Source organism: Ovis aries, chromosome 2 (genome assembly GCF_016772045.2).
Source record: "Ovis aries strain OAR_USU_Benz2616 breed Rambouillet chromosome 2, ARS-UI_Ramb_v3.0, whole genome shotgun sequence".
Lineage (NCBI taxonomy): Eukaryota > Metazoa > Chordata > Mammalia > Artiodactyla > Bovidae > Ovis > Ovis aries.
The window spans coordinates 61863097-61885662 of NC_056055.1; the positions used below are offsets into that span (position 1 = coordinate 61863097).

General features: G+C 40.2%; 1 protein-coding gene across 2 annotated transcripts in view; it reads left to right on the forward strand.

Moving 5' to 3' along the window:
* The first annotated feature begins 1464 nt into the window (after nucleotides 1-1464).
* Nucleotides 1465-22566, forward strand: part of TRPM6 (transient receptor potential cation channel subfamily M member 6) — a 166352-nt gene continuing 145250 nt past the window's right edge. For both annotated transcript variants that reach the window (XM_042243344.1, XM_060409361.1), the window contains exon 1: nucleotides 1465-1658. In XM_042243344.1, coding sequence (XP_042099278.1) covers nucleotides 1650-1658 — 9 coding nt within the window. In that variant the 5' untranslated portion in view covers nucleotides 1465-1649. The remainder of the gene's footprint in view (nucleotides 1659-22566) is intronic.

Below are 22566 nucleotides of genomic sequence, written 5' to 3' on the forward strand. Positions count from 1 at the left end.
CTTTTTCGATGATCCAGGGGATGCTGGCAATTTGATGTCTGGTTCCTCTGCCTTTTCTAAAACCAGCTTGAACATCTGGAAGTTCACAATTCATGTATTGCTGAAGCCTGGCTTGGAGAATTTTGAGCATTACTTTACTAGCATGTGAGATGAGTGCAATTGTGTGGTAGTTTCAGCATTCTTTGGCCTTGCCTTTCTTTGGGATTGGAATGAAAACTGACCTTTTCCAGTCCTGTGGGCACTGCTGAGTTTTCCAAATGTGCTGGAATATTGAGTGCAGCACTTTCACAGCATCATCTTTCAGGATTTGAAATAGCTCAACTGGAATTCCATCACCTCTACTAGCTTTGTTAGTAGTGATGCTTTCTAAGGCCCACTTGACTTCACATTCCAGGATGTCTGGCTCTAGGTGAGTGATCACACCATCATGATTATCTAGGTTGTGAATATCTTTTTTGTACAGTTCTTCTGTGTATTCTTGCCACTTCTTCTTAATATCTTCAGCTTCTGTTAGGTCCATACCATTTCTGTCCTTTATTGTGCCCATCTTTGCATGAAATATTCCCTTGGGTCTCTAATTTTCTTGAAGAGATCTCTAGTCTTTCCGATTCTGTTGTTTTCCTCTATTTCTTTGCATTGATCACTGAGGAAAGCTTTCTTATCTCTCCTTGCTATTCTTTGGAACTCTGCATTCAGATGGGTATATCTTTCCTTTTCTCCTTTGCTTTTCACTTCTCTTCTTTTCATAGCTATTTGTAAGGCCTCCTCAGACAGCCATTTTGCTTTTTTGCATTTATTTTCCATGGGGATGGTCTTGATACCTGCCTCCTGAACAAGGTCACAAACCTCCATCCATAGTTCATCAGACACTCTGTCTATCAGATCTAGGCCCTTAAATCTATTTCTCACTTCCACTGTATAATCATAATGTATTTGATTAAGGTCATACCTGAATGGTCTAGTGGTTTTCCCTACTTTCTTCAATTTAATTCTGAATTTGGCAATAAGGAGTTCATGATCTGAGCCACAGTCAGCTCCTGGTCTTGTTTTTGCTGACTGTATAGAGCTTCTCCATCTTTGGCTGCAAAGAATATATATAATCAATCTGATTTCGGTGTTGGCCATCTGGTTATGTCCATGTGTATAGTCTTCTTTTGTGTTTTTGGAAGAGGGTGTTTGCTAATCATAGTTTTAATAAAATAACCACTAACAACGTTGGTCGAGGTTCTAAATACATCTTTATTTAAATAAGTAACTAAATGCTGGCTCAGGAGGACAATGTATTCACAACACACATGTCTTGGATTGATAAGGTTCCCTTAGCCAATTTCCTACAGCTGGAGAGCTCAAGCAGATGACGACAACAAGAGTGTTAATCATTTTCCCGACAAGGCAATCTTAGTCACAAGTTCCTGCTAAAAGTTCAGCCCCTTGGGTTTAAAAGCAGCTGAAAACTTTTTCCTCAGTTCACGCTGGAATTTCTCCCTTTCAAGTTAAGCACATGGAAATTTGTTTGGCAGTTCTTTTTACATCAGAGTTTCCATTACTTGCTCCCACAAACCAGGGTTTATCTGATTGTGTGGTAGATGGAAACCTCAGAATAAAATTCAATGGCTGAAGGTTGAGTGAAATTTACCCTGGCTGTGGTTATGAAGAGGGTAAGTGACTGGACCTCTTTGTTGCTCTTGAGTTTATTTTCTCATATGCTAGATTTTATATACTATAAAATGCAGAAGGCATAATCTTGCTTTTATAATCAACCATTTAGATGTGTTTAGTGGTTGTTTTTAAGTGATCACAAGCCAAAACCAAGAATTTAAAACACACAATTAGGCATGCATGCCAAACAAAATTGTTTCATTTTCCTCCTAAAAAAGAAAATTATTTCTATTAACTATGCAGTTTATTTGGTTAATTGAACTGTAATTAATATGTCTTTCTACATTGATGGAATGTTGAACTGTTTAGTAAGTAGACTGGAGACAGTTTTAAGTGATCAAAAAGGTAAATAATTTTGATTATTGGAACTAGACAAAGCAGGAACTGAATGGAACATCTCAGGGGAGACTTCAAATGTCAGATACTCTAGCAGAAACTTATTTTATGGCTGTGTGTTTTTATTTAGCAAGATTATTTTATTTCCTTGTTTCTTAAAATCAATTTGAAGTTAGTCATAACAGTTTTATAAATGAAACCTAAACCGATATTTCAATTATTATTTTCCTGGAAAAATAAAGAATGATATTTGGGTATAATAGAAGTACTTTCATTAGAATACTGACTTTTCTTGCAGATTTCAATTGTGGTGACCTTTAATTTCAAAATTTAAAAAAATCCAGTATTTCTTTTTTGAGGCCCAGAACAGTCCTGGGCACATAGAAGACTTTGTGGGATTAGCTATTATTTGTCTAGTTTTAAGTCTGCACTTACATTAATGGATATCAGAATATATCTTCTAGTCACTTGTATAAAACTCAATAAGTCAATGATGAATTTAAAAGGAAGTAGAAAAGGATCTTTCTCTGAAAGGAATTTAATTTGCCTCTTTCCCACTATAAACCAAACCTTTCCATTTTGGAGAACTTTAATACTTTTCTTCTGAGTGTTGGAAAAATTATGGAAAATGCCACCTATTTTTTACAGCAACATTGCATCATTCCTGCCTTATGATCCTTTCTGTCCTCAATATCTAGCACAGGGCTTCACACACAGTAGGGTGGCATTGTTGCTGAGTATTCTTTCCACAAATTTTATGCAGTTCTTAATTGTTTGTGGTTGATTTTGTGGATCTTTTTTCTTCTCTTGTATTTCTTACTATATAAGGTGTAAAAAAATTAAAATTAGAAAAAGAGAGAAGGAAAAAAAAAAGGAAAAACCCACAGAACTGCAAAAGCCCAACGTAGAGACAGAGGTTTATAACAAGAATGAAAAGTGTGACTGAGAAAAAAAAATCAAAAGCTTAATTGGATTCTTAGTGCCAATAAAATTGACAACTACAACGGTGGGGGGTGGGGGATGAAAGGGAAAGGGGAAAAAAATCCAAAAGAATCTACAGAACAAGTCAAAAAATAAGAACAATAAATGCTTTTCTTGAGTCACTGCTGTCAGAGTCTTTCCCTCGCTGGGAGTCACAGTCCACCTAACCTCCCTAGGTTGTCCTCCAACACTATGCTGATCTCTGGACCTGCTGTGGGGGCAGCTCAGATTCTAATCTGGTTCTAGTCCTGTGTGTTCTTGCCTCCAATACCCACAGCTATCACAACTAGTGCGTTTTCTTTTGTGGGAGCTCTCAATGTCCTTTTATATATTCCATAGACAAACAGTCTGCCTAGTTAATCATGTGGATTTAATCTGCAGCTTGTGCAGCTGGTGGAAAGGTTTTGGGTCTTCCTTCGCCACTCTGCCCCTGGGTTTCAATTGTGGTTTTATTTCCACCTCTACATGTGGGTCATCCAGTGGGGTTTACTCCTGAGGCTGCCCTGGAGGACTTGGGTTTGCTCCTGGGAGGGTCTTGTTTGAGGTTGTGCAACTGCTTGGGTCGCAGGGGTTCTGGCAGCACCAAGTACTCAGGGGAGTTGGTGGCTAGGGAAACAGGAAATAGAGTGCTCTAGAAGGGTATGGCAACCAATATTGGCCAATATGCTCCAGTATTCTTGCCTGGAGAACCTCACACCCTGACAGAAGCCTGGCAGGGCACAGTCTACAGGGTTGCAAAGACTCGGACACAATGGAAGCAACCCTGGGTGCATAGATACAAGACTTTTTTTTGCCTGTGGCAGCTCTGCCCCAGTAAGAGTTGAGCATGAAGGTGGTACAATTGCTTGGCTTGAGGGGACCCTGGTGGCGCCAAGTGTGCAGGGACACGAACTGCCTCCGCAGCAGGAGTTATGGCCCTATCAGAGTCTTTTTTTTCAAGCCTCTTGCAGTTGGCGATCAGGCCTCTTTGGCCTTTCTCTGTAGCTCCGCCCATTCAGGCATGTAGACGGTTTCCTTGCCTGGGGTTCTGCGCTGTTGTTCAGCATGTCAGGCACATAGAGGGGGCCCCCCTGGCTGGCTTCCTATTCTATAGATCAGTGCATCAGGCACCTAAAGGGGCACCCTGTGTGGGGGTCCTACTCTGTAGTTCAGTGCGTCAGGCATTTGATGTGTCAGCCTCTCTATTGTTCAGCTGACTGATGTTGGCGTGTGGGGAGAGAGGTTATGGTGATGGCTCTACCCCCTACACATGACTCAGCAGTATCATCTTGCTTCCATGGCTGCCTGGCTTTCCTTCACTTGCGTTTTCTACCACGATCTCCTCCCTCAAATCCCCTCAACCCGTCTCTCTTCAGTCAACAGCAGCTCTTGCCCTGGGACTTGTCCACAATCCCTAAACTCCAGCTCCCAGCCACTGTACCCTCCAGGGGGCCAAGTTTCATGTCCAGGGTATGTATGGCTGTGGCAAGGACTGTCTGATTCTCATTCCACGTAGGCTGCCACAGATCAGTTGTTTCACTGTCAGCCTTAAATGTTTCTCCTCTGACTCAGACAGTTGCCCTGATGTGGGGATTGGAGCCCTGCTTCAGTTCTCCCACCAGCTGAGGGCAGGTCCAGTCCTATGAACTCTCCTGTTTCCCCCCCTAGTTCCTTCATCTTACCAAGATTTGCGTGGGTCTATATATTCTTTTCCGCTGGTCAGGTACTCCTGTCCGCTCTCAGCTGGTGTTCTGCATGCACTTCTATGGCTGAAGGTGTATTTCTGATGTATCCATGGAGAGAGATTTTCTCCACATCCACCTACTCCTCCATCACCTTGTTCTCCTGGAGTTCTTAATCATGGCATACTGTTATCATCCCTCCTCCATCCTCCTAGGCTGAACATTGTATTCCATAGACATTTAGTACATTTGTTGAATGAATGATTGGTGATTGACTCTGGCATGTAATTTCTGTGAATATGGGTGATAAACTGGGTTCTGAGGGAGACGAGTGAAGGCTGTATCAGTCTGGCATTCTTCTGGTTGTCAGTGACAGGATACCTGACTAAAATTGGCAGAAGCAGAAGCAAAAGGGAGTTTATTGGTTCATATAGCAGTTTAATGATGCACCTGATTTGAGAAACAGCTGGATACTATGGCACAGAGTGATCTCTCTGTCCGTCTTATCTCTTTCTCTTATTTTGTTCTTAGATGGGCTTTCTCTTTGAGGTTATAGAATAGCTGCCAGAATCTCCAAGAACCATATTGTCTCAGATTCCAATCCAATGGGAAAAAAGTGAGTGTCTTTCAGTAATCCTGGAAAACATGGAAGTTCCTCAGAGCAGGCCAAGAGTGACTGTAGCCAGGAGAGTTACTACACTGGTTTCACGAGCTTCCGGGGCCCAGGGGTAAAGCCTCAAGCAGGACAACTGGACTGAAGATGGGGAAAGGAGAATCCCCAAGTAAAAATCAAGATTGTTGCCACGAGAAAAGGGAATAGGTACTTGATAATTACACAACAAATGTCAAATGCAAGGTAAGAGGATTACTTCATCCTCTTTTTTTCCATTGTCCTTAACATAAATATATCCAAATATGAGTAAATAATTGCTGGGAGAACTCAATCAACTCTTAACTCTATAAGGACGTGCATATAGGTACTAACTATTGAAGAGAAAGCAGCTGGAAAGACAGAAGAAGAGGGCTTCTGAGTGGTTAGAACCCAGAGTCCCATCTAGAGCAGTGACCCTGAAATTTGCTCTATATTGAAATTATCTGGGGGTAGATCTGATGCTCAGGCCATTCCTTATAAAACATATCAGAATATCTAGTGCTGGGACTCAAACATCAGGACTTTTAGGCTCTTAGGTGTATCGTGTTATATGCAAGTTGGAGACCCAGTGGTCAAGGGAGATATCATGGAAGATTTGGAATAGTGTTAAAGGTACCTGAAACTGTACCTTGGATATAATAGATCCTCCATAAATACCTGATAAGGATTTAAAATAGGAAAAGAACATGACCAGGAAAAGGTGTATATGGGGATATTTGTAAACTGTTTACTGTGTGTCTGCATCATGTTCAGTTCTCAGTATACATTTCTTACTTGATCTTCTTAGTCAAAATTAAAAAAAGCAAAACTCCATGTACAGTGAGGAAATAAAGGTTCAGTAATGCAAAGTAACTTGGCAAAAGGTCAACCGATAAGTAAAACAGGTCTTTTGGGCTCCAGATTATATACTTTTTCACAATACCACAATCTGTGACAAATTGCAGATGTCAGGCATGAGTTTAAAGGGGAACTCAGCTGTTGGCTGTAGCAAGGAAATTTACCTGACTAAAGAATAGAGTATGGACCAGGCATGAAGGCAGTACTGAAAAATTGACAGAAGTGGCCTCATCTACAGCACAGGTTTGGAAACAAGGGCCTGTGTGCCAAGTCCAATCCACTACCTGTTTTTATAAATAATATTTTCTTGGAACACGCCAAATTTGTTTTCATATTATCTATGGCTACTTTTGTACTACCATGGCAGACCTGAGTAGTTGTGACAGATACCATATGACTTGTAAAGTCTAGCCAGCACTTCACAGAAAAAGTTTGACCTAAAATTTATGTTTTCAGGTGATAAGCAGTTCTGAGAATGGATGAGATTGCCATTATCAGTCCAGGACTGATGATAATGCTTATGGCCGTACGAGTAGGATTCTCCAAACCTCTATTCATTCATTTATTCAATTAACATTTACTGAGCATCTTCAAGGTGCTACAGCCTGACACTCTGGGCTCAGTTGAAATGCAGTGCAATAAATTCTACAGTGAAAAATAGGATTGCAAAATAAGACAGATTTTCTCTCTGCTTCTAGGCTACATGAGGGCAGGTTTTGGTTCCATTTTTACTCATCATCATGGTCTCAGCCTAGTAGACAGTAGTTCAGTTCAGTTCAGTTCAGTCGCTCAGTCGTGTCCGACTCTTTGCGACCCCATGAATCGCAGCACGCCAGGCCTCCCTGTCCATCACCAACTCCCGGAGTTCACTCAGACTCACGTCCATCAAGTCAGTGATGCCATTCAGCCATCTCATCCTCTGTCATCCCCTTCTTCTCCTACCCTCAATCCCTCCCAGCATCAAAGTCTTTTCCAATGAGTCAACTCTTCACATGAGGTGGCCAAAGTACTGGAGTTTCAGCTTTAGCATCATTCCTTCCAAAGAAATCCCAGGGCTGATCTCCTTCCGAATGGACTAGTTGGATCTCCTTGAAGTCCAAGGGACTCTCAAGAGTCTTCTCCAACACCACAGTTCAAAAGCATCAATTCCTCAGTGCTCAGCTTTCTTCATAGTCCAACTCTCACATCCATACCTGACTACTGGAAAAACCATAGCCTTGACTAGACGGACCTTAGTCGGCAAAGTAATGTCTCTGCCTTTGAATACACTATCTAGGTTGCTCATAACTTTTCTTCCAAGGAGTAAGCGTCTTTTGATTTCATGGCTGCAGAGGGGTCACTAAACTTTTGATGATTAAAATAATGATCAATTAATGTGGTAGAGGTAAACATAGGATGCCAGAGAAACATAGCTAACCCAAACTCTGATAGAATGAGGTCAAGTTATGAAGCTGAAGAGGTGGAAGAAGTGAAAGGATCAAAGGCTGCAAGTTGGGGAGGGAAGGGAGGAGGGAGGGGTTATAGTAAAATTCACTGAACCCATCCTGGACGAGGTCTACCACTGTGGGACTGGACAGAAGGAGAACTATGATCCTGAGCAGCATTTGGTTAAAGATTCGATGTGATAATGTAACTCAGAAAAATCTATTCAGTTCCCAAATCAAAACCCTACAGAAGATTCCTGCCACCTACAAGATAAAATCAAGATTACTTGGTGAGACCTTGAACTCATCTACAGTTTGTTCTCTGTTGTTTTAATAGTGAAAGTGAAAGTCGCTCAGTCATGTCTGACTCTTTGCGACCCCATGGGTTATACAGTCCATGGAATTTTCCAGGCCAGAATACTGGACTGGTTTGCCGTTCCCTTCTCCGGGGGAATCTTCCCAACCCAGTATCAAACCTAGGTCTCCCATGTTGCAGGTGAGTTCTTTACCAGCTGAGTCATCAGAGAAACCCCAAAATACTGGCGTGGTGGCCTATCCCTTCTCTAGCAGATCTTCCCGGCCCAGAAGTTGAACTGGGGTCTCCTGCATTGTAGGTAGATTGTTTACCAGCTGAGCTACCAGGGAAGCCCCCGGTTTAACCATATTGCCCTTAATTCCTTACCTCAGTTCCCACCGTCTAGTTTTATGCTTTCTGATTATGCTTTATTCAGTCTTGACTTTGTGCCTTGTAAAAAGACATGTCCCCACATGGGATGCCTTTTCTTTCTCTCTCTCCTACTCATTATATAAGATGTAAAATGTACCTAGACTCCCTTTTTTTTCTTTTGGCCTCACCACATGGCATGCAGGATCTTATTTCCCCCACCAGGGAGAGAACTCGTGCCTCCTACAGTGGAAGTGTAGAGTCTTAACCACTGGAGTGCCAGGGAAGTCCCACAGGTAGACTTTTGACATATTTTCCCACCTGCTCCATTCCTCACTTATGTGTCTTCTCCAGATCCCACCACATGTTAACATCCACTTCTCATCTTCAGACACAAAATCGGTACTGCGTAGGACTGTTTTGAGCCGTTTTGTGGGTTAATGCATCATGAGAATGAAGGTTCCTGGAAAAATTGGTCATAAAATGTTTCCCACATGTCCTCTTTGTGCCCAACAATACTTTATACACACTTGATATTTAAGTAGACACTTAAATACTTATTGAGTAAATAAATGTATGAGTCAGATGGATAAAAAGTTATGAGGTTAGATATGCTGCTAGAAAAGGAAGTCAAAGAATGGATAATAACTAGAGGAGATGCTAATAGCACAAGGAAAATAAATAGTACTTTGTGGTTTGAAGTATTCTCAAAAAGTACAGGTTTTGAGGGAAAGTGCTTAAATTTACTTTAAAACATTATAGTAGAAATTCAGATGTGGAAAAATAAGTTTATATACTTCTCAGTTTAAGGTACTTTATCATAATCTATAAGATCATGCTCTTTTTAAAAAAATCTGTTTATTTCTGTCCCTCTTTATTTCTATTGTCATTACTCTGTGGCAGCCATTCTAATTCAGTTAATGTGTATTCTCTTTTTATATCAGTTTTTGTAAACTGTGTATTTTTTATTTTTTAGTACATGTTTAAAGCATATATTCTGTAATGCCTTATGGATCTCAATTTCTGTTCTTTTTTCACTAAGTGGTAAAGTTTTAAAGATCTGTACATAATTGCTACCGTATAGATCTGTTGTTTCTACATGAGACATCATTATGAATTCGCCACATTTCACCTGTTTATACCCCCAGCGATAGAAACCATATCACGATCTCATATTGTTTCTTCATACATCTAGTGTGAGAGTTTATTTTGGTTATATCTCCAGGAATGGCATTTCTGGATCACAGGATATACATTATTTAATTTGACTACAAAGTACTAAATTTCACTGCAGAATTGTAACATTAGTTTATATACATGTTCCCTCTTCTCAGCTCTCTCCCTTCCCAAATAGAGCCTCTTTCACTTAAAAAAAAGAAAAGAAAAGAAAAGAAAAGAAAGAAATCTGCCTGTGGGAACCTTTCCAGATTCTGTCTCAGGGTTTCTATAAACTAGTACTTGGGTGCAGTATCAAAAACAACAGAATGATCTCCGTTTGTTTTCAAGGCAAACTATTCAATATCACAATAATCCAAGTCTATGCCCCAACCATGCTTCTATGCCAAAGAAGCTGAAGTTGAAGGGTTCTATGAGGACCTACAAGAACTTCTAGAACTAACACCAAAAAAAGATGTTATTTTCATCATTGAAAGCAAAAGTAGGAAATCAAGAGTTACCTGGAGTAACAGGCAAGTTTGGCCTTGGAGTACAAAATGAAGCAGGGCAAAGGATAACAGTTTTGCCAAGAGAACACCCTCTTCCAACAACACAAGAGATGACTCACACATGGACATCACCAGATGGTCAATACCAAAATCAGATTGACTATTTCTTTGCATTCAAAGATGGAGAAACTCTACACAGTCAGCCAAAACAAGACCAGGATCTGACTGTGACTCAGATCATGAACTCCTTATTGCAAAATTCAGACTTTGATTGAAGAAAATAGGGAAAACCACTAGACCATTCAGGTATGACCTTAATCAAATACCTTATGTTTATAGAGTGGAAGTGACAAATAGATTCAAGGGATTAGATCTGATAGACAGAGTGCTTGAAAAACTGTGGGCAGAGGTTCAAACACTGTACAGAAGGTGGTGATCAAAACCATCCCCAAGAAATAGAAATGCAAAAAGGCAAAATGGTTGCTGAGGAGGCCTTAAAAATAACTGAGAAAAGAAGAGAAGCTAAAGGCAAAGGAGAAAAGGAAAGATATCCCCATCTGAATGCAGAGTTCCAAAGAATAGTAAGGAGAGATAAGAAAGCCTTCCTAAGTGAACAATGCAAAGAAATAGAGGAAAACAACAGAATGGGAAAGACTAGAGATGTCTTCACAAAAATTAAAGATACCAAGGGAACATGTCATGCAAAGATGGGTACAATAAAGGACAGAAATGGTATGGACCTAATAGAAGCAGAAGATATAAGAAGAGGTGGCTATATAAATACAGAAACTATATAAATCCTCAAAGATGATGCTGTTAAAGTGCTGCACTCAATATGCCAACAAATTTGGAAAACTCAGCAGTGGGCACAGGACTGGAAAAGGTCAGTTTTTATTCCAATCCCAAAGAAAGGCAATGCCAAAGGATGTTCAAGTTCAGTTCAGTTCAGTAACTCAGTCATGTCCAAAGCTTTGCAACCCCATGGACTGCAACACGCCATGCTTCCCTGTCCATCACCAACACCCGGAGCTTGCTCAAACTCATGTCCATCAAGTTGGTGATGCCATTCAACCATTTCATCCTCTGTCATCCCCTTCTCCTCCTGCCTTCAATCTTTCCCAGCTGGGAAAGAATGTTCAAACTACCACATAATTGCATTCATCTTATACACTAGCAAAGTAATACTAAAAATTCTCCAAGCTAGACTTCAACAGTATATGAACTGAGAACTTCCAGATGTTCAAGCTGGATTTAGAAAAGGCAGAGTGATGAGAGGTCAAATTGCCAACATCTGCTGGATCCTAGAAAAAGCAAGAGAATTCCAGAAAAACATCTACTTCTTCTTTATTGATGACGTAAAGCCTTTGACTGTGTGGACCACATCGGTGGAAAATTCTTCAAGAGATGGGAATACCAGACCACCTTACCTGCCTCCTGAGAAATCTGTATGCAGGTCAAGAAGCAACAGTTAGAATCAGACATGGGACAACTGACTGGTTCAAAATTGGGAAAGGAGTACGTCAAATCTGTATATTGTCACCCTGCTTATTTAACTCATATGCAGAGTATATCATGAGAATTGGTGGGCTGGATGAAGCACAAGCTGGAATCCAGATTGCCAGGAGAAATATCAATAACCTCAGATTATGCAGATAACATCACATTTATGGGCAGAAAATGAAGAGGAACTAAAGAACCTCTTGATAAAAGTGAAAGAGGAGAGTGAAAAAACTGGCTTAAAACTCAACATGCAAAAAACTAAGATCATGGCATCCAGTCCCATTACTTCATGGCAAATAGATGGGGAAATAATGGAAATAATGACAGACTTTATTTTGGGGGGCTCCAAAATCACTGCAGATTGTGACTGCAGCCATGAAATTAAAAGATGCTTACTCCTTGGAAGAAAAGCTATGATAATCCTAAACAAAATATTAAAAAGCAGAGACATTACTTTGCCAAGCAATGTCCATCTAGTCAAAGCTATGGTTTTTCCAGTAGTCGTGTATGGATATGAGAGTTGGACCATAAAGAAGGCTGAACGCTAAAGAATTGATGTATTTGAACTGTGGTGTTGGAGAAGACTCTTTAGAGTCTCTTGGACTACACAGAGATCCAACCAGTCAATCCTAAAGGAAATCAATCCTAAATATTCATTGGAAGGCCTGATGCTGAAGCTGAAGCTCCAATACTTTGGCCACCTATTGTGAAGAGCTGACTCTTTAGAAAAGACCCTGATGCAGGGAAAGATTGAAGGCAGGAGGAGAAGGGGAGGACAGAGAATAAGATGGTTGGATGGCATCACTGACTCAATGGACATGAGTTTGAGCAAACTCTGGGAGATGGTGAAGGGCAGGGAAGCCTGGCGTGCTGCAGTCCATGGGGTCACAAAGAGTTGGACATGACCTGAGCGACTGAACAGCAAATGAGAACTTATTATTATCTAGTTCTCTAATTTTTGCTAGACTAACACACTTAAAACTGATATCTCGTTGTTTTAATAGGTGTTCCATTGTTTATTAATGAGTTTCAATATCTTCAGTTTATTTCACTTTCTTCTATAAATTGTCTGTTTTTTATTAAGGGAATTCTTGTCTTTTGCTTGTTGATTTTTTAAATGTCTTTTTGGATCCTTTATTTTTATTATTTAAAAAATTTTCTTTTTAATTGATTTTTGGCTGTGCTGGATCTTCATTGCTGTGTATGAGCTTTTCCTAGTTGCAGAGAGTCAGGGCTACTCTTCATTATTGTACACAAGCTTCTCATTGTGGTGGCTTCTCTTGTTGAGGAGCAGGGATCTAGGTGCATGGCCTTTAGTAGCTGCAGCATGTGGGGTCACTTGTTATTGGTGCATGAGATTTGTTACTTTGCAGTATGTGTGATCTTCCCAGATTAGGGATCAAACCTGTGTCCCCTGCATTGGCAGGCAGGTTCTTAAGCACTAGACTACCAGGAAAGTCCTGCTTGCCAATTTATACTTATAGTAAATGTTTATAAAAACATTTTTAAACCAAGAAAATTAGCTTAAGTTGTAACACTGAATTACTTTGTACCAAATACCTCTTACTTTTTTTTATTATTAAACATTATTTCTGAGTTTGCAAAGATTGCAGTGGCTATGTAGTTTTTTGACCCTCTCAAATCCCCACATATAAAATATATAGCAAAACAAACAAACAAAAAAAACCATAGAGAATATTTTCAACAGAACTAAATAGACTTCAGTTTCTACTTTGGCATGTAAGGAGATGAGAAGTTTCATTTCCAAAGCCACACCAAGAAAAAAACTGAACAAAATGAAAATCAACAACTTTTTTGAAGAAATGTCAACATTTCATCTAAAACTGAAATGCAGAGAGAAAAAGGGAATGAAATGAAAAAGTCAGATATACAAAAAAAGACATATTTGATCCTATGGGACAATTAGAAAATGCATAACATACATGCTTACCAGGTGGCTCAGTGGTGAAGACTCCACCTGCCAGTGAAGGAGATGTGGGTTTGATCCCTCGGTGAGAAAGATACCCTGGAGGATGAACTGGCAACCCACTTCTGTATTCTTGCCTAGAAAATTCCATGGACAGAGGAGCCTGTGGGCTACAGTCCACAGGGTCGCAAAGAATCATGTATGACTAAGTACACACACACTCACGACATCTGTGCAATGGCAATATCAGAAGAAGAAAGGGATAAGCACAGATATTTCCCAAAATTAGTGATAAGTACCAAACCACAGATCCAGAAGCTCATAGAACACCAAGAAGAATAAATACCAAACTAAGTGACAAGTTAACTCTAGGAAATTCTGAGTACAATCAGGTAGAATCAGCAACAACAAGATTGTGGATGTTATTATCATCTATGTGCAAGATAGCAGAAAGAAACAGTGGAGTGGCAGATGAACTGAGAACAAGAGAAACTCAAAGATGCGGCCAGATCATCACTAAGAAGTGTGGTGGGCACTTTGAGAACATTGACTGATCTTGGGAGGGATTCTGCCTACTCCACCAGTGAGTGAGGGCAAGCAGCCTTGTGATAAAGCATAAAGGACTATTACGTCCACCCCCATCATCTCTTGAAATGAACCCTCTATGCTTTCTTCTCAGAAGTGCTCAAATGGGAAAACTTGCTGGGAGTGAAGACAATATTGTTTTCATGTGCTTTCCCTGAGTAATCTACTGAAGAACAACTTACCAACCAAAATAATATGAGAGACCTTATCATATCATTGTACTGGCTGCTGCTGCTGCTAAGTCGCTTCAGTCGTGTCCGACTCTGTGCGACCCCATAGATGGCAGCCCACCGGGCTCTGCCGTCCCTGGGATTCTCCAGGCAAGAACACTGGAGTGGGTTGCCATTTCCTTCTCCAATGCATGAAAGTGAAAAGTGAAGTCACTCAGTCATGTCCAACTCTTTGCGACCCCAAGGACTGCAGCCTACCAGGCTCCTCCGTCCATGGGATTTTCCAGGCAAGAGTACTGGAGTGGGGTGCCATTGCCTTCTCCGATTGTACTGGCAGTAGGCATCAAACATACGGTATGATTACTTGTAGAACTAATATTATGTGAATATTTAAAAGGAAAAGTGTATGTAATGACCTGATCAAAGAATATAGACATGGTATAAGTATTTTAAAAGGAGAAAATTATGGTAGCATATGCAAAAGTTGTTCAAATGGCCTTCAGAAGTCATAATGATTAGTGATAGTTTGGGAATTGTTTTCTGACACTGTTGTACGTTTATGTAGAATAAAACAAATGACTAATTAATGGTTATTTAATTTTGTTGCTTCTGTCCTTGAGAACCAGGATTCTCTGTGTAGTTGAAAAGAATTAGATTTAATATAAAAGAAGTTAAATAAAAATCTTTAATCCTGTATATGGATTGGAAATTTAAGTATGAACTCATAAGATATTTTATCTTTCTACTGAAAAGATCTAGAAATAATGATCAACCAAGCACCCATGGCACCCAGGCGTTGGTCATTCTCTAGATCATTCTGAATAAAATAAACCAGAACTTCTTGGAGAAATAGCTAATTTTTTCTTTTTTTTAGCCCATACTTTTCTTTTTCCTTCTTTCCCTTTTTTTTGGCTGTGTCACACAACATGTGGGATCTTGGTTTCTTGACCAGGGGTAGAATCTGGGCCCCCTGAAATTGAAAGCTCAGAGTCTTAACCACTGGACCACCAGGAAATTAGAGCAGGCAATTTTAAGAAAACTCTGAAAACCTATAGAGAGCAAAAGAGCTATTAAAGACTACTAGGATTATCTCAAATAACTCAGGAGACAATTTGAAGAAGCCCCCACTGGGAAAGATGAGATAAATTGAATTTTAGTAGCAGTAAGAATTGCAATGAATTGTAAATATGTAAACTAATTTTACTACACTGTAGTAAACTATACTGCTGTGTAAAAAAAAGTTGTTCTGGGACTTCCCTTGTGGTCCAGTGGTTAAGACATCCCACTTCTAATGGCAGGAGATGTGGATTCAATATATGGTTAGGGAATGAAGATCCTGCATGTCACAATTAAAAGATCCCACATGCTGCAACTAAGGGCTTCCCAGGTAGCTCTGTGGTAAAGAACCCGCCTGTCAAGGCAGGAGTCCCAGGAGACGTGAGTTCAATTTCTGGGTCAGGAAGAGCCTCTGGAGGAGGAAGTGGCACCCCACTCCAATATTCTTGCTTGGAGAATTCCATGGACAGAGGAGCCCGGCAGGCTATAGTCCATGGGTCACAAAGAGTTGGACACAACTGAGACCCAGTGCAGCAAAATAAATAAATAAAATATTTTTTAAAAAAGTGTGTATTATTCAATCAGTTGTGTCTAAATCTTTGCAACCCCTTGGACTACAGTCTGCCAGGTTCCTCTGTCCATGGAATTCTCCAGGTAAGAATACTGGGGTGGGGTGCCGTTTCCTTCTCCAGTAGATCCACCTGACCCAGGGATCAAACCTGGGTCTTCCGCATTGCAGGTGGATTCTTTACTGTCTGAGTCACCAAAGCATTAATTAAAAAAAAAAAAAAAATTCCTCCAAAGCCTTGCTTAAAGCCAGACAAGTTTATCATATTGCAGTTTCACAGAGTCAGGCATTCATGATCAACTTAACTGTGATCTTATCTCAGGGTCCTTAGGGAGACTGCAGTCAGGCTGTTCAGTGGCAATATGCTTATTGGAATCTGGGCAGGGAAGATCGACTTTGAAACACATTCACATGGCTCTTTTTTTTTTCTAACACAAAAAAACATTTTGTATTGGAGTATAGCTGATTAACAATGTTGTGATAATTTCAGATGAACAGTGAAGGGACTCAGCCATACATATACATGTATCCATTCTCCCCCAAACCCCTTTCCCATCCAGGCTGACACATAACATTGAGCAGAGTTCCATGTTCTATACAATAGGTTTTGTTGGTTATACATTTTAAATATAGCAATGTGTACACGAACTTACTTACAAAACAGGAAGAGACTCACAGACTCAGAAAATGAACTCATGGTTGCTGTGGGGAAGGGAATGATTAAGGACTTTGGGAAGGTCATGTATACATGACTCTTGACAGGCAGCTTACAGGCTGCTTACAACATGGCTTCCCTCAGAGTGAATGTGGAGAAAGGGCAGTCTGGTGAGTGATAACTAAAGATGAAAGCTGAAGACTTTTGACCTAATCTCCAAAGTGGCACACCATTACTTCTGCTGTACAAGCATACCTTGTTTTATTGTGGTTTGCTTTATTGTACTTCATAGATAATGCTTTTATTTTACAAGTTGCACCCTGCATTGAGCAAGTCTCTTGGCTCAATTTTTCCACCAGCATTTGTTCACTGTGTGGCTCTGTGTCAGATTTTGATAATTCCTGCAATATTTCACACTTTATCGTTGTTGTTATATTTGTCATGGTGATCTGTGATCTTTGATGATATGTTCTTTGATGTTACTATTATAATTGTTTTAGGCACCATGAACCATACCCATGTAAGACTGTGAACTTAAAAAAATATGTGTGTTCTGACTGTTCCACCTACTGGTTGTTCCCCCTTCTCTATTCCTCTCATTGGGCCTTCCTATTCTGCGATAAAAATAATATTGAAATTAGGCCCATAAAGACCCTACAGTGACATCTAAGTGTTCACTTTCGATCAAAAGCCAGAAATGATTAAGCTTAGTGAAGAAGGTATGTCGAAAAGATATAGGCAGAAAGCTGAGTCTCTTGCACTAAACAGTTACCCAACTTGTGAATGCAAAGGAAATGTTCTTGAAGGAAATGAAAAGTACTACTCCAGGGAACCCACAAATGGTAAGAAAATGAAAGAGGCTTATTGCTGATATGGGTAACTTTTGAGTGATCTGGATAGAAGAGAAAATGAGCCCCAAATCTCCTTAATTCATAGCAAGGTCCTAACTCTCTTTAATTCTATGAAGGCTGAGAGAAGTGAGAAAGCTGCTGAAGAAAAGTTTGAAGCTAGCGGAGACTGGTTAATGAGATTAAAGGAAGAAGCCATTTCCATAACATAAGTGCAGGGTGAAGCAGCAAGTGTTGATGTAGAAGCTGTAGCAAGTTATCCAGAAGGTAAGATAATGAAAATGGCTACAGTAAAAAAGAGATTTTTCCGCATGAACAAAGTACACTTATATTGCAAGAAGATGCCATCTAGGACTTTCAGAGCTATAGAGGAGAAATCAATGTCTGGCTTCAGAAAGCTTCCAAAGACAGGCTGACTCTCTTATTAGGGGCTTATGTAGCTGATGTCTTTAAGCTGATTATTTTAAGCCCACAGTGGAGACCTATTGCTCAAAAAAGAAAGATTATTTTCAAAGTGTTACTGCCCATTGACAATATGCCTGCTCATCCAAGAGCTGTGATGGAGATGTACAATGAGATTAATGTTGTTTTCATGCCTGCAAATACAAAGTTCATATATCAGCCCATGGATCAAGGAGTCATTTGTAATTTCAAGCATTATTGAAGAAATATATTTCATGAGACTATAGCTACCATAGGTAGTGATTCCTCTGATGCTAAGGAAATTGGAAACCTCTGCAAAGGATTCACTATTCTATTTAATGCATGCTAAGTTGCTTCAGTCGTGTCCAACTCTTTGCAACCCTATGGACCATAGCCCATCAGGCTTCTCTGTCTATGGGATTCTCCAGGCAAGAATACTGGGGTGGGTTGCCATGCCCTCCTCCAGGGTATCTTCCCAACCCAGGGATTGAACCCACATCTCTTATGTCTCCTGCATTGGCAGGCAGGTTCTTACCACTAGCCCCACCTGGGAGGCCCATTCTATTTAATAGATACCATTAAGAACATTTGTGGAACTTCCCTGGTAGTCCAGTGGTTAAAAGTCTGCCTTGCAATGCAGGGGATGTGTGTTCTGTTCCTAGTTGGGGAACTAAGATCCCATATGCCACAGGGCAACAAAGCCTATGTGCTGTTAACTACTGAGCCCACGAGCTCTGGAGCCCACCCACCACACACACTTAATTACTGCATGATGCAAGTAAGACCCAACATAGCCAAATAAATAAACAAATAAATATATTTTTAAAGAGAACATTTGTGATTAATGGGAAGAGTTTAAAATTTCAGCATTAACAGGAGTTTGGAAAAAGTTGATTCCAACCCTCATGGGTGATTTTAAGGGGTTTGGTATTTCAGTGGAGGAAGCAACTGTGGGTGTGGTAGAAATATCAAGAGAACTAGAATTAGACATGGAGCCTGAATTACTATAATCTTTTGATAAAACTTTAAACAATGAGGAGCTTGATATTATGGATGAGCGAAGAAATTGCTTTCTTGAGATGGAATCTACTCCTAGTGAAGGTGCTGTGAAGATTGTTGAAATGACAACAAAGGATTTAGAATATTGCATAAACTTTGTTGATGAAGTAGTGGCAGATTCTGAGAGGACTGACTTCAATTTTAAAGAAGTTCTACTATGGTAAAATGCTATCTCAGATCATTGCATGCTACAGAGAAGTCATTCATGAGAGGAAGAGTCAGTCAGTGCAGCAAACTTTATTGTTGTCTTATTCTGTCCATGGGATTCTCCAGGCAAGAAGACTGGAATGGATTGCCATTTCCTCCTCCAATTTTAAGAAATTGATTAGGATGGCCAAAGCCACCCCAACCTTTAGCAACCACCGCTCTGATTAGTCAGCAGTCATCAACATCTAGGCAAGACCCTCCACCAGCAAAAGTTTAGGGCTCACTAAAGGCTCAGATAATAGTTAGAAATTTTTAGCAGTAAAGTAGTTTAAAATTAAGATACGTACTTTAAAAAAAAGACAATGACATTTAATAGACTACAGTATAATGTAAATATAACTTTTATATGCGCGGGGAAACCAAAAAACTCATGTGACTAGCTTTATTGCAATATTCTCTTTATTCTGGTGGTCTGGAACTTGATTCACAGTATATCTGAGAATGCTTGTAATTTATTGGTTAAACAGACCAACCCTTCCTATGTGAGAGGAGGGGACCATATAAAGGTGTCAATACTGGAAGGCAGGGATCACTGGGGGCCATCTTGGATTCTGGCTTCCACAATCTGAAACCCATTAGATATGCTTAAATCCATTAGTTCATAGCAGAGAGAATTAGAAACCTGTACCATACATAAAAGACCCATATTTTTAAAAATAGGCAAGACTCTAGCAGCTGGGGATGCACATTTGATTGATAAAATTATAAAGAAATGCAAGTGAAGTTATCAAAGTCAGGAGAGAAGAAGTGAATGATTACTCTAAAAGCCAAGATAGTAGTTAGTAGTAGTTATCTACTATAGTAGATAGTAGTTTTGGAAGGGGTGGGAACAGTCTGTGATAGTTACGGGGCACATGGAGAGGCTTCTTTGTGGCTAGCAAAGTTTTATTTTTTGACCTGCTGTCAATAATTTACTGAGACATTAATTTGTTTCATGTGGTTTTTCTTTATCTGTGTTTTATTTTACACTGAAAAGATAAAACAACATCTCTGAAAATAATACATCCATGTGGTAAAATACTCAAAGTGGAAGATTTTATATAGTAAAAAATCAATATTCCCAACTCATCTGCTAGTCGTTGAATTTTCTTTCCTAGAGGTATCTGTTGTCACCTGCTTCTTGTGTATCTATCCAGAGATCTCATGCATATACTATCACACACACATATATACGTATGTGTATAAATATGCATAAAATTTGTTTTCATTTAAAAGTATAAGTGGTAGAATTAGAATACCATGCACATATTCTGATCTTTATTTCACTTTTTTTTTAAGTTTGCTCCAGTTCTTATAGCCAGGATGCTGTTATGTGTTTGTGTCTGTGTCTCTCTCTCTTTTTTTTGGCTTGTCATTGTTTCTTTGAGGGCTTTCCTTTAGTTGCACTGAGGAGAGGGCTACTCTCTAGTTGCGGTCCACAGGCTTCTCATTGTGGTGGCTTCTCAGTGCAGGGCACAGGCTCTAAGGGACCTGGGCTTCAATAGCTGGAGCGTGTGGATTCAGCAGTTGCAACTCTAGTTGAGCTTCCCAGGTGGCGCTAGTGATAAAGAACCCATCTGCCAGTGCAGGAAACACAGAGATGTGGGTTCAGTCCCTGGGTTGAGAAGATCCCCCGGAGGAGGGCATGGCAATTCACTCCAGTATTCTTGCCTGGAGAATCCCATGGCCAGAGGAGCCTGATGGACTGTAGTCCATAGGGTCACAAAGAGTCAGACATCCCTGAAGCGACTTAGCATGGCACATCAGTATTGTATATGATACAAGATACTGTAGATGTTAGTAATACTAGACATCAAAAACAAAAAGATAGTGTGAAAAACTCACATTTATTTACAGGTAAAATGATTCATGCTTTGATACCAAAGAAGCAGCAATGTGATTGCTTTATGGTATCTTTGTGTAATCAAAAAGATTACCTCATGGTAGACTAGCCTATACACATGAGTTTGAGCAGGCTCTGGGAGATGGTGATGTACAGGGAAGCCTGGCGTGCTGAAGTCTATGGAGTCACAAAGAGTCGGACACGACTTAGCAACTGAACTGAATGAATAAATCATTATAAAATTTTTGTAGCATGCAGGAGTACAGTCCTATTCATAATACAGTATTGGAAATACTGTTTTGTTTTTTTAAAAAACCACTTACCTGTGATAATGGGCTGACACACAGTTTCTCCAGTTACAAGAGAGAAGCATACTGTATGGTAATGTTATTCTTTGAAAGTAATATTGTAGAACAGTAAAGAAAACTAACACATTATTAATTCAAATTAAATATCATTACTTTATGCCTATGTAGCAATAGATTGGTACCTACATATGTTTTATGCATTCATCATATACCTTTTTCTTAATTCTTTTCAATATTTTTGACCATGAAGTTCTTCTGCACATTTTTTCAAACTGTCAAAAATATTTTTAAAAATTTCATTGTATTTGTCGAAGAATATCCATGTATATGTGAACAGCTTACCCACTCCATCCACCCTAGACCAGGGGCTTCCCAGGTGGTTCAGTGGTAAAGAATCTGCCTGCAATGTAGGAGATTTGAGTTTGATCCCTGGGTCAGGAAGATCCCATGGAGAAGGAAATGGCAATCCCTCCAGGATTCTTGCCTAGGAAATCCCACAAACAGAGGAGCTTGGCAGGCTGCAGTCCATGGAGTCAAAAACGACTCCGACACAACTTTTCAACTAAATGAAAGTGAAAGACGCTCAGTCGTGTCTGACTCTTTGCAATCCCTTGGACTGTTCAGTCCATGGAATTCTCCAGGCCAGAATACTGAAGTAGGTAGCCTTTCCCTTCTTGTGTCTGACTCTTTGCAACCCCTTGGACTATACAGTCCATGGAATTCTCCAGGCCAGAATACTGGAGTAGGTAGCCTTTCCCTTATCCAGGGGATCTTTCTAGCCCAGGGATCAAACCCAGGTCTCCCACATTGCAGGTGGATTCTTTACCAGCTGAGCCACAAGGGAAGTCCCTTGCTATTACAACTAAATAGCAACAACAGTAAGTGAACCCACACAGTTGAATGTTGTTCAAAGGACCAGTTCCTATTGTTAGTCTACAATCCATGTATTTTAACCAGCAAGTTCTGTTCAGTTCAGTTCAGTTGCTCAGTCATGTCCGACTCTTTGCGACCCCATGAATCACAGCACGCCAGGCCTCCCTGTCCATCACCAACTCCCAGAGTTCACTCAGATTCACGTCCATCGAGTCAGTGATGCCATCCAGCCATCTCATACTCTGTCGTCCCCTTCTCTTCCTGCCCCCAATCCCTCCCAGCAGCAGAGTCTTTTCCAGTGAGTCAACTCTTTGCATGAGGTGGCCAAAGTACTGGAGTTTCAGCTTTAGCATCATTCCTTCCAAAGAAATCCCAGGGCTGATCTCCTTCAGAATGGACCGGTTGAATCTCCTTGCAGTCCAAGGGACTCTCAAGAGTCTTCTCCAACACCACAGTTCAAACAGCAGTTTAAATCAGAAGGTAGCTTTTCTAAGAATATACTTTATTAAATCAGCAGATATATTTCTAATTTCTTAATGTGGAGGTACCTACCATTCATATAGATTTTGAAGGCGTCCCTGGTGGCTCAGAGGATAAAGCGTCTGCCTGCAAAGCAGGAGACCCAGGTTCGATCTCTGGGTTGGGAAGATCCCCTGGATAAGGGAAAGGCTACCCATTCCAGCATTC